At 40.9% G+C, this 17,763-nt stretch overlaps 1 protein-coding gene across 2 annotated transcripts in view; it reads right to left on the minus strand.

Annotated features, from left to right (window-relative positions):
* Positions 1–4,260: 4,260 nt before the first annotated feature.
* The window catches only part of klhl13 (kelch-like family member 13), a 39,850-nt gene continuing 26,347 nt past the window's right edge, over positions 4,261–17,763 (minus strand). The window contains exons 3-7 of one of the 2 annotated variants that reach the window (XM_074672339.1): positions 16,605–16,737; positions 15,428–15,624; positions 13,345–14,140; positions 10,472–10,585; positions 4,261–5,298 (exon numbers count right to left, since the gene is read on the minus strand). In XM_074672339.1, the coding sequence (XP_074528440.1) occupies positions 4,811–5,298; positions 10,472–10,585; positions 13,345–14,140; positions 15,428–15,624; positions 16,605–16,737 (1,728 nt within the window). In that variant the 3' untranslated portion in view covers positions 4,261–4,810. The remainder of the gene's footprint in view (positions 5,299–10,471; positions 10,586–13,344; positions 14,141–15,427; positions 15,625–16,604; positions 16,738–17,763) is intronic. The other variant, XM_074672340.1, reaches the window with a different exon arrangement.

The raw sequence follows: 17,763 nt of genomic DNA on the forward strand, positions 1-17,763 counted from the left end.
TGACGCATTGAGGGACAAGTCTCAACCACCAGGGTCAGCCCTTAGCTCTGCCCCTGACGGGCCTCTAGAAGGCTGGTCAGTCAGAGAGCAGGGGGCCTTAAAAAGACTTCAGCTGAAACAAAGCCTTGCAGACAAAGGTTGAAGCAAGGGTTTTCTAAAAAAAACTGAGAAAAATAGGGATTTTGTTTTGTTCTAAAGCCTGCAATTAATGAGTCTGCTTCGCGGTTTTCCCTTCCCTGTTTCTTTGTGTGTCTGTTTTTAAGGTTACTGGTCTGCAGGGTTTCAGCCCACCTGGGAGCACTGAGCAGGTCTAGCCAGGAGTATTCGAGACATTGTTGTTAAAGCATTCACTCTCCTTAAATCTTAATTCCCTGACATCATTTTTTAATTTTTAGCTTTTAAAGACACTCAATGTGTGTCTATTATTGTTTGATTGTAGTTGTGTTTTTTGAAAAGGGTATGATCCTTCTGTATAATCCCTTTGGCCTCTTAACCTCTGCTGACACAACCTTCTTATTTCTTTGATCATCAGATCTTGTGCAATTTTGTATATGTGCAAATAATCTTGAACAAAAAAAAAAGGATTACCGTGGACTTACCCCCGAGCTGTCCTCATATCTTTGCCAGTGCTCATCTATGAAGCAGAGCTAACATAACCTCACTCTCCGTTTTATTCATAGACTCTCAAGTTTGAACAGACCAATGCAGAATATCTGCTGTATGTGAGCTGCAATGAACATGATCGCAAACAGTTCAGCTCATGTTTTTGTCTTATCTTGTCTTCTATCACTTTCCCAGTTATCTTTCTTCTGCTCTTCTGTCCATTTTCTGTCTGACAGTTTGGCTCCAGGGTCCACCATCACTACAAAATTAATCACAGAAATTGTTTTCAGCAGAGAAAAACACGGATTTCTCTTCTCACTTCTTAACTTTGTCAGCCGGTGTGGTGTTGTCTTAGAGACTTTGATGTGTTGCAAATCAGCTGATCAACTCATTTTAAAGTGTGGATTACAATCAGGCGTATATCTAGAAGAGAGACTTTCAAAATCATTTAGAAAGTCCTCACAGCCCCTTTAAGTATAGGTCTCACAGCCCACCTTATTTACAACAGTAGAAGAGACTTAGTTCAAACTACAAAATTGACATATACACAAATTTTCTGTTCTTCACATGGGAGTGTTTATTATATAGATTACAGTTTTAATTGGGGATTGATTGATTGATTGACAACTCTATTGGCAAATGGGGGTGACTGCAGCATTCTGTACTGTTGAAGCAGAGAGAACATGGTCACTAAGAAAGAGATTATCATCATCCTTTCACCTGAAAAACACACCCCATTATCTTAGCCTTTCTCTGTTAAAGGCTTCAACACCATTCAGTTTATTTTGGTCATGTCACATGAGCGAGGTAATGATGAAAAATCTTGTAGTGGTACAGGAGGTCAAAGGAAAGTATTGCTGGCCCTACAAAATCTCAGTGTCCCATAATTCTACAGTTCTGTCCTGGATTGACTTTACCAGTCCTTGACCCATATTGCTTTATCTTGACTAAAATACCTCACCTGGGCTGAGGTGATTTTGATCCAGCCCTCATTGTTCCAATACATCAAAGAGAGAAAAATACACAAACAACAAGAGCATTGTTGCAAGAGTGGCAAGTGGTCAACACCTGGTAAATACACGTAACTCACATTTTTGACCCATATTGTGGTAAGCAAGTATGGTGGCCCTCAAGTGCAAAAAAAAAACAAAAAACAAAAAAAAAACAAAACAGAAGGCAAACCACCAATAAAAGAAAGACAAAAACAACAAATATGCAATGACAAAAAGAAAACATATCATTAGCTTGTAATAGTGTTGGTAGGATGTTGATTATTGTTGATTGACAAACTGTCATGTTTTTTAATGTTTTGTTATCTTTTTGTTGTCCGGTTTTCTGGTTTTCTCTGTGATGTTCTTATATTTTGCTGGTTTGTTTTGTGATGTTTTGTGTTCTTATCAGTCGTTGTTTTTTAATTTGTCGTGTTTTATGATGTTTTATAACAAAGTGATAATGTTCTGTTGTTTTTGTTTTCATATTTGTGGTTAATTTGGTGATTTGTGGTTCTGCTTTGGGCCATTAGGGCCACTGTGTGTAACGCACACACACAGGGGCAAAATGTGTGCCTCTCTTTGTGAATATCGATACTCAAATCAACTCAGTGAATAATCAATGCCACCAGCATAGATGCTTTAAACTGGTGGTCCCCAAACTATGGCCGGGGGCCGGATATGGCCCACCTCCAGATTTTGCCCAGCCCCCTGAACAATACCAGAGGCGCATTATGATTTTTTTTTCAGTCCAGCCACGTGATCGAGACTTACACATGCATAGAACGTAACTTTCTAACCCACCCTTCTGTAGTTTGTGCCCTATCTGAAACCCCTCCCTTAAAAAAAAACAATCCTGTCATACAACCATACTGGTAGTGAAATGTATTGTGCTGGTAGGTGTCACTTAGTTCGGTTTCTTAGCCTGCTTGCTTTCTGGTTTTCACAGTGAAGTTGATGAGAGAGAGCTGTAAACAGTGGTGTCTACAAGAAAGTTAATATTTCATGGTCTTTTTTTCTGTGAAAAACCTGATAAGGGTTATTTAGTTATCATTTCTTTCATTAATAGTGTTATATATTTCATTAATACTTTAATTATTTAGTTTCTGAATTTTTTTTTCTTGTCAAGATCCCAGAAAAGGTTACTAATATTTGGTTAACATGTGTTAATATGTGTGGCTTTCTGGGAAACAATAAATATTTACATTTGGACAAGTGCGATCGTCACACTATTTTTACTGGACCCCATCAGAGGAGGGAAAAGTTGTTTGGCTCTGACGGGAAAAAGTTTGGGGACCCCTGCTCTAATCTGTTAAGGGATTAAGACAGAAAATGTTTTCAGTCTTTTTTGGGAAGATAGGCTGATCTCTTATTTCTTGTCCAGGTGAGGTTGTTCCAGTGGTCGTGGCTTTGAGAGGTGATTTATCCACTGGATGGAGATCTTCTCTGACTCTTACTAATGCTTTCATATTCAGCTGATACTGAGGCTAGATGGTTAACCGTGTATGACAGATCAATAAAATATTCTGTAAGGTATGCCTTTTCCAACAGAGGAGTTGGTTACATCTATGCTTCTCTCTTTATTTAGTGCCTTTCTATTAGAGGCTATTTTTAAATAGAGCAGAATAATGCAAACTGTTCCACCAGAGGGATTCAACAATAAGCTGCAGTGAAAAAAACAGCTTTTGAAATGTCATTAAAAAGAGGTATTAAAGTGGCAGTTCTCAAAACAAAAGGACAAAGCATTGTGTTAAACTAAAAATACTAACACTCCTCTTTAAAGAGGATCAGACAACAGCACAAAAGGACACAAAAAGACAAAGTTAGAGTGACTAGAGTTACACAATCTGAAAGTGTCCTGTTTAAGGTTTGAAATTAAATGTTAAGGTCCTAAATTGGCAATATACTTTGTTAACTAACCTATTTTAAAGGAAGCACTCCAGCTGAGAGGTTGTTGCTATGAACAAAACAGGAGCAGGCATTACAATTTGAAATCACAGGTGCTGCAGAATCTCATTAAGGAGATATAATGAGAATATAATGAGGATTTAAAGCAGCGCTCCAAACTCACCTGATGGTTACACAAACCTTTTGTTCGTGGTAGCAGCGTGAAGCAGACGTCTTGGACACCATATGCTGCTATTAAGGCCTTAATGGTCCCTGTGCAGGTGGGCAGATTGTGGCCAACATCGCCGTCTGTCGTGGTGCCAAGAGGAGAGGTGACCACGTGGAGGTGGACACTGGTCAGCTGCATAATGCCTCATTCACTGAAAAGTGGTACAACGTTTAAAGAGCTGAGGACGACAATATCTGACCACACAATGTAAACGCTGAGCCGTCTTGTGATGCTGGTTACAGAGGGAAGTTAGATTTAGAGACCCACTTTTTGGCTATCAACAAAGTAAAGCCAGTTTCACTTGGATGCCTTTAAACCATACGTGGAGGGCACATGACCTGGAGGACTGACCCCAAATCATCAACACTTACCACCTTCAGCTGTTACAGACATAAAGTCCCTCACAACAGAAACACTCTAATCTTTGGAAACACAAGGCTTTACATGACTTCAGGATTGTCAGGATCGACCCGAGTCTTCTACAGTCAGTAATGACAACATTTTCTCCTTACTTTCAAAATCATGTTTATTAAATTTAGAAAACACCATTTCGTTAACAGTTTCATAGCAATAGCAGGAAAAGAACTGAAACTGTAAGAGAGACGTAGATGGGGCCTTGGCCAACCCCTGAGTTAAAAACCGGCTGTGTTTTGGAGCTCATCCGTCTCTATGCGCTCTCTGCGGGGTCACCTGCATCTAACCTGGCATAGACTAGAAGAGTCAATGTGGGAGTGAACATCTCAAGGTAGAACGCCTAAAGAAACGAGACATAAGAAAACTTTGTAGACATCAGGTAGAAAAGTTGATTTGCAAAGTCACTTTTCAAGTCAAAGTATTTCCTGCCAAAATGTATACCGAGTATGCAACAGTAACATGTAATTAGGTTGCCAAACCGTATCGGTACGTAAGTTTAATCACTTAGGGAGGGGGGTACTGCACAGCTTTAAGAGAAGGGGGCTTTGGGGAGAACTTAGGAGTGCAGTACAGATGTAGTCCAAGGAGGAAGTGCAAACAATGTCTATAAGGAGTGTTTGTTGAGGAGTGGTAGGTGGGTGACGGGTCACGGGGGTGTGAGCAGAATATGGCTCCCCCCCTTTACTCATCAAGGTGCTGAGAGGGGTGACTCTCTGGAGGGCGAGCCCGAGATATCCTCAGGGGGGAAAACTGTGAGTGTGCAGGCTCTGATCCCGCCCAGCGACTCGGGTAAGTCAAACACTTTGTGCCATTCGTCTTTCTCAGGGTCGTACTTCTGTACTATTTCCACCATGCAGCGATTGTTCCACGAGTAACCGCCCACCACGTATATCTTATTCTCAAACACAGCCACGCCCACATCACTCTGGCCTCGTAGCATGGCTGCGATAGGTGTCCATAAGTCGAGGGCGGGGGAGTAGTACTCGCAGCTCAGCACGTCGTCGTAGTCACTGGTGCCCCGGAAGTGATTGCCCCCGATTACATACAGACGGTCGCCCACTGTGCACATACAGTGGAGGCCGCGCACCGTCGTCATTGGCGCTTTCTGAGTCCATTTATCTGCATCTGGGTCAAAGCACATCAGCTCCTTCTGAAATGTGTCATGTGTGATTCCCCCTGGAACAAAAAGAAAGAAAGAAAAAAGGAGTACAAGTTAGCCTCATCAGTGATTATTTGGGGGAGGAAAACAGTTTGCGGACACATCAGTCAGAGATCAGTGATTCACTGGACCATGCCAGCCCACATTTCTATTTATCTAGGCCATGAGGACAAGCAGCAGTGACACTGGAGTGGTCACATTTGTCACAGTAGCATTAAGGAGCAGGAAAAGAAGGATAAAGGCTTCGTATTTAAAATTTTTACCGCGGCATGATCCCCGTTTGTCAAACCTAACTTCTGCCTTAGCAGCCGATACAGAGTGAAACATTTACAAACTTTAAAGCGACATCCACATTTGTGAGGGATCTTTTCTTCAGTGTGAAACACTGCCGGTGATGAGCACTCAGAGCATAAAGAGAAACAGCATTACAAAATGCACACGTACACAGACAGACTGGAGATGCCGGGACACAAAAAGCTGAGGGAAAGTGGGGAGGAAAAAAAACAGGACATGTCTACAGGGAAGGCTTAAAATAAAGAGGAACACAATCCCAGCATGCATTTGGGTGGAAGCCAGCCCACCCCTCCCTCCCGCAGGCGGAGTGACTAGGAGCGAACGCAGTGAAGATTTGCAGAGCATGGCGAATGGAGGCAGAATCGCTCTTTTGCTGCTGCCCAGTGATCGTGTGCGCGCTTTATTGTTGAGGCCTAAGCTGTCTTTTCAGCTGCCATGACTCAGATCTGTGAGGCTGCACCTCCTTAACTGATCAAATCCAGTGATAGCCCCACTCTCCATTTTCTTTATCCAAGTAGTCCATGGGGCATGTCTGCTATTAAAATCCGACAAGGGAGCAGTGCGTTAGGTCCTTATAATTCCTCTCGAGAGGCCCTGCTGCTATTCTGATTCAGATCAAGGGCTTTGGCCTTTCCCTGATACAATGATGTCTGATCAGTATCCCGCTACCCTGATGCCTAATCAGAGCCATTAGTCAGACAAGGTTTTGCTCAACTGAGCCAATCCCAGAGTCAAGCTACAAGCTTTTGCCCCTGCACAGAACGACCAGGTTAATGTCTTGCTTTATTAACAGTTTCTTGCTCTGCCAAGGAGAAATGAGATAACTACCATCTCTTACCAAAAGCACACACCTAATTTGACAAAAGCAGGTAGCTCACTGCTATAGATGCGACTGATTGATCCATTTTTCATAGGATGACTTAAAACATATGTGAGCTTCCCATGGTGTTCGGATTTTTTGTCTCCATTTTAACTGGATGCACTCTTCCAATTTCATTCTATATCCTCATTTAATGACCTTTAAGTCTGATGGGATCAGGTCTCACAGTCCAAAAAGTGCACTAATTTACTATTTTGATATTAGAAAGGTTTATTCTTTAATGAGCAGAAACTTGAAATAACATCTATTATAGTCTGCTGCAGGTTAGTCAGAGGGACAGGTAACATGTCCTTGGTTTACCACTTGCCATCATGTATCTTTGGAGTATTCAGGCTGAAGTCAGCAAAAACTCTAATCCCCAGAGGCCAACAGAGCACTATTTCGGAGTGTGGGATTTGCCACAGACCTGTGGATGAAACTAATAAAAAGACATCTCCTGTACTCGATGCCAAATGACTACAGGCCAGTCAACATCAGGAAGGACAGTAGTCTAAAAGTCATCCTCAGACTGGCATGTGGTATGCTTAACTGCCCTGGATTCACTTGTTTTATGCATAAAGAAACATTAAACAAAAGACTCCAACCGTAACTCCTAAGATGTGTAAATGCATTAACCAGGGATCACTGGATGTCAGTGAGTAAAAGAATAAATTACTCTGGTAAGAATTGCCTTACAGTGTTGATATGGTCCTGAAACTGATTCTAAACACATTAACAAAATGTGATAGACTTAAGTATCATAATTCAGGTATTCATTAAAAATGTATTGTTTGTTGTTTGTAAAGTAACAAAGTTAATCAAGATCATTCATCATGTTTTTGAATCTAAATAATTATTATTATTATTATGATTGTAAACCTGCAAACAACTGCAGATATGGTTACAAACCACATTTACCAACAACAGACAAAGACTTTGCAGGAACTACAGTGGTGGGAAAAAGTCTTTGGACACAGCTTTAATCTTACATATTTGACAAACTTGTGGAAAAATTCTTTGTGATTCTTAATGAAATATTCCACAAATATATGGTAAGTCCAAAAACCTTTTTTCCACCACTGCACTTACATCCACATGTCAATAAATATCCATATCATCTCACATTAACTGTTCTCTATCAGCTAAGTTTGATTTTTTTTTAGGAATATCAAAACAAGTTCATGACCCAAGAGTTAGCAAAGCAGAAAAAATTGAGCTTATTGCTTATTCATATTATTGTATTAATATATTATCATTACTTATATGTATTAGTGCCAGAGGAATAATTGACAAACAAATTAATGTGAAATAGCAGTAAAGTAAGTGTAATAAATGGATATAAATTCAGACACAGGGCCAGTATGTGTTGTCACTGAAAGGCTTAGACAATGTACCTTTGCAAAAAAGAAAAATTAACTTTTATGTGAATCTTTAAAATCAAAGTAAGACAGGCATATAAAAAACATTCAAACAACACCACAACAGCCTGTAACAGTCATGGTATAACTAGAAATTACTACAGAATTATTCAAAATAACTACAACAACTGCAGACTATGAGACTGTCTACAGTCCTGACACCTACGTGTAGATTACTCAGATCGCTACATGGTGTCCTTAGAGATGACTCAGTGAAGAAGTAAGAAAAACATCTGAATTGCACGTCTGCAGTATTTGCACACACATATTAATCTCTAATGTTAAAAAAAGAGGCAGGGCGGCTCTGTGCTGGTTCAGTACTCGTGTCTGAACTCTGCCACACCACTTGAGCTGTGATGGTCTGTGGGCTGAGTGGATTTGTCAGGTTCATCCAGCTGACAGAATGTCTTCAGACAGCGCAGCAGCACAGCCGGAGAAAGTGACCTGATCTGCTGTGACAGACAGACACAGAACTGCACTTCAGCATGGGTCACCTTGCACAGTCAGAGTCCAGCCCCCGAGACCCTGGGCGCTGTGGCACAGCTTCAGAGCAAATAAATTCCTTAAACGGGCAATGCTTGGTTACCTGTGCTGTCTGCATCAACCATTAACAGCTGCATTAAAGCACTTTCACGTGACCTCGTAACTAAAAGTGCTGAAGCTGTTTTATTCTGTAACACGCACATGCCGCCCTTGACATGGAGTTCCAGCTGCTTCAGGTGCAAACCCTGACACTGTGTATTGCACCGTTGGCCCAGCATTCAGTGCATCACTAAATGTGAAGCCAACACAGAGAGAATGCATTTAAATATCACGATGTGTGAGCAGTAAATACTATGTATTGAGGAGTGAAGCCTGAGGCACAGAGAGGGAAAACAGCTGGCTACCAGCAGATTAGCTCAGTCCCTGACTATTTTGTTATTCATCATTTAGTTTATTTTAAAAAGGGAAAATGTGTCTTTCATCTTCACTCTACTCTATTATTAGGTTCGCCAAACCGTATGGTCCATGTGGTCCCAAATATGCTCCAGTTCCTGTGCTTGCCAAGGGAAACACTGTCTAATTAAAAATGTTCTTGAAAGTTTTGCTTGTTGTTGATAAAACAACAATAGTAATCATGTATGAAGTAGTTGAAAATTGCTGGCCTGCTCAGAGAACTACAGTTAGTTCATAGGAATCGAATTAAAGTTGTGACATGCACCATTGACTTTTTCACATGTGTGCACACAGAGAGAAGTCCTGCAGCACTCTGTGAAAAACATCAGCTGTAAAGTCTGTGACAATAGGAACTGAAATAAAGAGATGACTTGAACTCAATACATAAGTAAAATATTGTGTAGAATTTCATACACAATAAGATCTGTGGATGGTTTCCTGCACTTGCTCCATGAGCGCCATGATGGAGATCAATGAGTTAATTCAATAACATAGTGTATGCTGGTCAGCACCTCACACTGTTTGCCTAATGTAAGCTTAATACTGCTGCTATTTGCAAGTTCAGTACATTAGTGCTACAATGTTAATGTGCTTAATGCTAATGTATGTTAATTCATCTAAGCGATAATGATTAAATGTATCCCCAATACCCATAAAGCACCTCTTTTATTCAGCTCATGAGCATGCAACTGCAAATGGGGAAAAACTGTTTGACAATTAACTCTTTCCCTTTAAGTTCTTGTCTTTTTAGCAAAAAAGCAAAAGAAATAAAATACAAAAACTTAGTGATCTGCTTGTTTCCTGTTCATGAACATTTACATGTTGTAGGAATGATGACAGCCACAGAGGGATTAACATCAGGCTCTTCTGTGTTACACCTCCTACACAGGCTTCACTCCTCCACTTCTCTCCATCCTTCCCAATTTTCCCTTCTACCGCTCCCCTCCCCTCCCCTCCCCTCTTAGCGCTGCTCTGGATTAGTCACACTGAGAAACTAGGGCTCATCTCCATAACGCAGGATTTGTTTTCAATCCTATGAAGTGAACAAGTACTGAGGTGACACCAAAAAACAGGAGCCTGAAGTTGCTGCCCGAAGGAAAGACCTCGGGTCATGCTTATTTGACTCCAACTGCGTTCAGGAGGGACAAATGATGCGTGTGAGGTCTGATTTGTGAAACAAATTTTTTAAATTGAGATAAAAAGCAACAAATTCATTACAAGCACAGATACACACTAATGACTACAAAAACTAAAGTGTAAAGTGAACTTATGTGAAGAACAAATCCAAATTGAAGACATTTTGATAACAGGTGCGTTTCCTGGCTGTGACCTGACATACACCGTTTGCTGACGCGTGTCACGGTCACACACTGAATCAGGCTCCTTCGACTGATTTAGGGGAACATGAAGAAAACAGATCCCTGTCTATGACTCATGGTGATGCATTTTAGATGCTGCAGAGTTTTTGAGGGAAGGTATCACATGAGGTGAGTGCACAATAGATTTTAAAGCTCTGAATGACAACATTAAGGGATTAAAAAACAGTAGCTCTAATTGGAAATCATAATGCATTCAAATTAATTTCACTAATGATTACCAAACATAAAATTAGATTTTGATCTACCCACACAGTCATCACACTTTCTCCTCATTAATTGGCTTGTTGCAAATGAACGTGCTTACCTGAAATATACATATAACCGCCGTACACCGTCCCAGCATGGCCATAATGTGGCTCATTCATTTTAGCAACATAAGTCCATTCATTTGTCCTGGGGTTGTAGCACTCCACAGTAGCTTGAGGAAAAAGACGGAAAAAAAGAACGTATTAGTTGAAAGTAGGTCAAGACACAACTAAGGAGGACAAACAGCAGCAAATGAGGCCTTGGAGGGTCTCAGTGTGGGAGCTAAAACATGGATTTAAATACAGAGTACACATCCCCAAAACCCCACCAGCACTGACTGCACAGGAAATAAGGAGATTGTAAGATCCTTTATCTTAAGGCGCCTGAGGGTGTTTCTGAAAATCTGGGAGAAACTGGAATATACAGTTGCTGGGATGCGTGAGTGAAGCTCGGAGGTGAGAGGTAACTGGGACCAGTCAGTAGGAGAGATGGAGACCCTAGAGATGTCATCTAATATTATCTCAAAAAGCATGTGAGGCACACTTTGAACCCTTATCATCAAAAACAAGGAACAGAGCAAGTGCACATGTTATTAAAACATCACAGGCCAGCGATTAGTTATGGTGCAAGATAAGTACAGTCTCATCAGAGTACAAGAGGATAAAAAATGACTGTATGTCTTAACGTCACTCACAGGAGTGGATATGAGGCACAATAATGTCGTTGTCACAGTTTGTTGCTGATGGATAAAACAGTGGGTGGATTGATTAACCCTGATTAAACACTGAAAGTGGTCTTAGCTGAGCACCACGGATAAGATCAGGCATTTTCCCAAGGCTTTGGTTAAACGGTTAAATAAATGGTTTAATCAATGACTTGGAAAAAATGATTAAATACTGCATTAAGCTCAGGACCACAAAGGATCCAGAGCCGCTATTTGCCCGGCTCAGAGAACTCTCAGCGGGGAAAAGGAGTGAAAACGTTAACTCTGCTTGCTCGACAACTACCATCAAAGTGACCTTGAGCAGAATGGAGTATCTTGCAGCCACTCAGTGGGGGAAGAGACAAAATATTAAAGGACAAAGCTCTACTGAGCAGATCTATAAAATACATCCCAATGTTGAATTTCATTGAGCTTAGTCAGAAAATAAGAATGATCAATTTTGAAATTCTCCTCATTAACAGTGAACTGAACCCCAAATCGTTTCTGAATGTCGCTGATTTTCCCAAGCTAACTAGAGGTTGATATCTCACCTCACAGGTGCAACTATTAAAATATTTTTAAAAAGCAGCACTCAGAGATCTTCTTTTGATCACCTGAAAAGGTCATATTCATAATTAGCACAACGTTCTCCCCTGGATGTTGTTCACAAAAAATGAATGCTCTAAGGGCCAAAGCTTGCAGTTGGTGACATCTGATAATAATTACTGTTTAGCATACTCCACTGACCTCGAGCTGTGGTTCACACCATGAAGGACAAGACCTCATAATGGGATCAAAGATGCTGTGGCTGGTAACAATAACCTCAGGTTAAAACAAGAGAGGGGAAATCACCCTGGTACCAACTTTTGTTGTTTGTAAGGCTTTTATATTTGCTACATATATTGTTAAGAGTGTCAATGCTGCAGGCTAAAAAAGGAACACTGACCATGAGATCTTTGCTGACCTGTACATTTCCTCTACTGTGAGGCAGTTTCCAGAAATAAAAAGAGCCCATTAAAAGAACAGTTTGGACACTGTGCAGCCTACCTTTCACATTAAAAATACCAAGTTTAAAAAAACATTAACAAATGATGGACTGTGAAATGATGGCTAGAAAAAAAAAACAGAACAAAACAAAAATATCTTTCACACACATCAGATGGTTCAAAAATGTAATCTTTCATACAACAACAAAACCAATCATGTGGAGGGGATAGAGTCTGATAATGTGTGCAAACGAAATGCTAAATGCTCAAGAAAAGATTAAAGCTTCTTCCAGTAAAAATACATCATGACGCTGTTAAGCTTGTCTAACAATAAAACCACACCCGTACATCCTTTCAAGGGTAAACAAATGATGCAGAGGCTGGGCACATTGAGAATAACATCAATGTTTAGCCACATGCAGGGGACGGGCAGTGGAACGTCGAGCAGAGAGGGGAGTTGTGTAGACAGGCAGTGAACCGGGGCCGTGTTCTTTGGTCTAATTATAACCCAGAAGAGGAGACTGCTCACACTGTGGCCTCTCTCTCTGTGTTGCACTTACAGAGCTGACTTTAAGTACTGGGTGGCACCTCTCTGTGGTCTACAATTACGGGTACAGAAATTCCAGATTGGTGGTTAGCATCATCTAGGACACTGCCCTCAACAGATGTCAATACATCTCTTTTCTGAAATGCATTTAGTATGTGGATGGACTGATGCTTACATGGTGAAACTGTCAGATTGACAAAAAAAAAAAGACCCATAATAACCCTTTAACATGAATTTAAGAAATCTTACACTTAATCTTTTTTGTTTAGCCCAGGATAGTTTGGGTCTGAGGACTTAATGTGCTCTGGTAAAGATGAGATAAATGACAAAATATTAAATTTTCATAAAGAATACAAAACTTAAGCTTTCACCAATTTACAAATAATCCTGCATATGATTCTAAATGAGGAAGCATTAGATTGTGAAAGGTGTTTATAACAGTGTGCCCATCAGCTAACTTTAATTAAATTACACAGAGATTATGAACACGACATGTTGAAACAGCAAATGATGTGTAGGCACAACACTTGATTACCAGCGTCAGCATGCTGGCAGCATCATTAAAGAGCACACTCCTTTCTCCTGGTGCTCCTTCATATTTAAGTGCATAAACTCATACAATTTTAATTAACAGCTTGTGTTGTTGCTTAAAAAGAAAGTGAAAAAAACACAAACAAGCAGGAGAATGAACTCACCGAGCTCTCCAGCAGCGTTCCTCCCACCCACAGCGTAGAGGTGTCCCTTGAGTGCGCTGAGGTGGAAGAAGGTGCGTTTCTCATTAAGGCATGCCACCTGCATCCACTTGTTGTAGCGCGGGTCGTACCGGAACACTGTGTCCACTGCTGTCTTGCCTTTGGTGTCATAGTTACTTTGGCCGCCAACCACATACAGGAAGTTGCCGATGACTGCAATGCCGTGTTGGTAGCGAGGTGCATCCATGGGTGCTAGCGCCTTCCACTCATGAGCCTTCTCATCAAAGAGACGCAGCTCCTTACTCACAACTAGCTGCTGGCGCAGGACGCCACCCAGGGTAACTAGGTGGGCGCTGTCTGAGCGGATGGCTGTCCGTTCTGACTGCATAACTGGCTGCATGTAGGGCATCATTTGGTAGTTGCTAGCTTCCAGGAGAAGGTTGACGCAGGTGTTGTCTGTGCGCATAAAGTCCACTGTCTGCACATAATTGATGAGCTCCTGTGGGTTCATGAGTGGGAAGCGGATGTTCTTCATGAGTTTGGGGGCATAGTCCATACGGCCGTCTTCATAACGTAGCCAGCGGCACGCAGCCTTGAACAGGTCTAACTCAGTGCAGTGTTTTAGGCTGTTGCTGGACAGTACAAAAGCCAGCCGTTCAAATGGAAGCTTGACAAACTCTCCCGTGCCCAGCAGTGAGGGGAAGTTCTTTAGGATGAAATTGTTGACATATTTGTCCACCTCTGTGAGGTTGTACGTGTTAGCAATGCGCCCAACCTCAACACAGTTGTCAAGAGAAACCTGCAGAGAAGAAGTAAAGATTTAAATACTGATGCTGCAATTCAGACTGAACTCATCAGAACATGAAAGACTCTATCTGACTTATTTAGAGAGACTCTCTTCCTCAGCTGTCAGATTTCATAATATTAGTGATAAGGGCTCTGAGAGATGCTGCAATCTGAATCTAACTGGAGTAAAGTCAACACTAACAGGATAAGTGCTGCATGTCTTTGCTAAATTGCTGTTAGCTTTTTTCTGATGAGTTTGTTTAAAATCTAAAGTTGACAATTTAAAGTTAACAACACAGTCTCTAGGGATTATTCATGTAAAAAAGAAGTTGCAGTTTAACACAGCAATACAGAGGACTTTTTGTTCAGGTCCTATCCTGTATAAACATTGCTAGTTTTGGTTAAATTTTAGTACTTCATTAAATAAATCAAAACAAGCTTAGATGTTTTTTTATTTCTAAAATATTTTTCAGGCCTCTTTATTTACGGTGAATGGAGCAGTGAAGTGGAGGAGTGACATGTGAGAAGGAGAAAAGAGTCGCAGTCTGGAATCAAACCATGACCACCCGCGTGAGGAGTATAGCCTGTGTACATGAGGTGTGCGACTTAACCACTAGATCAAAATTTTGCCTCAAGCTTAGAAATTCTGAACACACCAACCCCACTTCTTTGGCTCATTTTGTCTTTTTAAATCTGATTTCCGCATAAAAATTTAAATTCTGGGAAATAATGCCAGCTGAAAACTGTCCAAGCTTATCAAACACTTTTCCTGTTATACTCTGACAAGAATCATGAAGTTATTTGACTAAGTGGGCTGAAAAGAAGAACTCTCTATGCTCTTGAACCAGAAGCTAGTGGTCACTTGCCATCACAGTGGGTGAGTGTGTCACTTTGAAACAAGTCTTTTCCTTCAATCTCTTAAATCCTGTTTTTATTTGTACTTTCAGTTATTGAAATGTTTCCATGAGTTACTTATTCATGTTTACGTTTGACTACAAGGTTGAAAGACTTTATAAGTGCTGGAGTTATTTGAAAATATTTGACCATTTATACTTGATGAAGCGAAAAAGACTTCAAGCATCTCTCTTCCTCACAAAGAGACACTCTCACAGGACTTAAAGAAGTTTAACATTTAAATGTTAAGTCTGAAAAAGCTGTTTTTCCATGACTTTGAAATTGCATTTGTTTGGTTGTTTTAGCCAGGAGCCAAATGTGTTGAATAGAAAATTTACAGCCATTAAAGACCAGATGAAAGCGGTGAACAGTAGAGCAATGTGCATCTGTTTATCAGCCTTCTTACCCCAGATATGAGAAAAACCTTGCAGAAGTCCAGCACTGGAAGGATTTGTAAGAAGCTGGCTGCCTCGAGTGTGTCTTGCAGGTTCTCCATGTTGAGCGACAATTTTGCAGTGTAGATGAAGTCGATGATCTTCTTCAGCCCTATTCGGTTTACTCCGTGAAGCTTGATGCACATTAAATCCTGTTCCTTCATTCCACCTGCATCGGGAGACGGCAGAGGATGAGAGAAAGTGGAGGCTCACACGTGGTTAAACTCCTACGTAATCTTGTTTAACTGACAGGTCGGTGAGCTGCAACTATCTGATGTATTTAAGAGCATCGAGAATGAAGCTTTGTACTTCAAAAATCCACTAAAGCAACAAATGAAAAATAAAAAATCTAAACGCATTAGCTACAAGATGTAGATGTTAAAGAAATGTTTTGATTGTCAAAAGATTTAAGCTCCGAGGAAGGATTGAAGGGAATCTAATTGCTCAGCATCTATGCTCAGACAGCTAGCTTATCACTAATGCTATCTGTTGCTAAGCAGTGCCCCCTCACACCTACTTTAACTAGCTCCTCCTCTGTTCTTGATGCAGGACCTTCATCTTTAAGGTTTACCAAAGATGTAAAGACAGGTTTATTTCTACCTATCAATATATGAAACTCAAAGTAAACTCTCCACTATCAATGAAATCCACCCCCCATTATTACATTATATACTATGAAAGAAAAATGGAGGCAAGGTCTTTTTTGGCAGCATTAGTGTAACCAGCTTTTCTTTTACTTTAAGTCATAAAACCTTGTACATTAAAAATGCTCCTGATTATCCTCAAGGCCAGTTGTCTGAAGCAAAGTTTTAGAGTATATAGGCTACTCCCACTGCACACGCTGTAGGCATTTCAATAAATGTTGTGAAGGTTCCTCCACCTATGCATAAAACGCACAGAAGGAAACACTGCGGTAATGTGGGCACAAGGTCAATTTGAGTAATTTCAAAGAAGACAAAGTGACGCTGACGTGGCTGTGCCTGTGTCAAGCACTGAAGTGCTCTTGAATATAAAATGCTTTATTAAGGAATACAATGCAAGTAGGAGAACGTTACAGTGCATTCACTTTATAGCTATGGGAAAACATCCCACACAAAAGACAACAGCAAACCCATGGGAATCATTCAAGCCTTTCTTTTTCTGACCCACCTGTGAACATGGCTTTGAAATAGTCGGAGGAAGAGGCCATCATGGCGCGGTGTACAGGGAAAGCTTCATCACCGTCCCCAGCCACCAGTGTGACGTCACATAGTAAACCTTCTATCCTCAGCTGGTCAAATCCCTGAGACAGGAGCAGAAAGGTGAGAGATTATTGACAAAGCTTAGGACACTTGGACGTTGCCGGGAGACATCATTAACAGCCCTGTCACAGCCAACTGCGTGGAACAGAAAACACACACTTAAATGCTCTAGCACAGATCAGTCAAGACAATCTTCAGTCTGGGCCTGTCAGCAGAAAGCTCCTGTAACTAAAACAGGGCTGTAAGACTAATTGTTTTCTTGATTGTCTTGTATGTAACTGGCACAGGATTACATGTTCAGAGCTCCAGCTACAGCGTATTGTCCCCTCTTGGCAAAGCAACAAAGTAGAGTCTTGTGCAGCATGAAGGCATGTGCTTGATAACAAAGAAATCCTATCCACATGCTGAAAATGTGTACTCACACCACATTCTTAGGGAATGGTTTCCTTTCTGCTCACACCTGATTTCATAGACTGTACATTTACTACTATTTACAGTAAAGAAGGAAAAAAAGATCAGTCTCAGTGTTTAGCACAGCTTAGGTGGCACTTTAACAAGCCACAATAACTCCCATCAATGGGCCAGTGTGTGTGTGTGTGTGTAGCTTCCATGTGTCCAAGCTAACTACTAACTCACTGTGGCTGCAGGGTAACATGATCAGATCAGATGGATTTGAAATACAGTTATTATTCCTGTACTGCGCTCAGACACCATCTGATTAATGTGCAGAAAAAGCCGCCAACAGCCATTCATTTACAACGAGAGCTGGTGATAAAGGCTAGCCAGTGCCATGGCAGCAGCAACCGACCCGATGCCAGCATTCAGATCGACAAGTCGAAATGATGATGCATTACAGAATCCATGCACATCTTTTAAACATCCATAACTGCTCTTTTTGCGGAGCAAAGGTCTGTTTTCTCCATGAAATCAAAACTATGTGCTTTCACTTTTGAGCAGCTGCTTCAGATACGATTCTGGGAGGGATGTAGGTCACCTGAAGAACTTATTGAATTCAGCTACTTTTTTAATACAATCTTAATGAACAGTTTCATAATGTTCTTGTTGTG

Source organism: Halichoeres trimaculatus, unplaced genomic scaffold, assembly GCF_033239565.1.
Source record: "Halichoeres trimaculatus isolate MK-OKI-2021-1 unplaced genomic scaffold, fHalTri1.1 fHalTri1_scaffold_6, whole genome shotgun sequence".
Taxonomy (NCBI): Eukaryota; Metazoa; Chordata; class Actinopteri; order Labriformes; family Labridae; genus Halichoeres; species Halichoeres trimaculatus.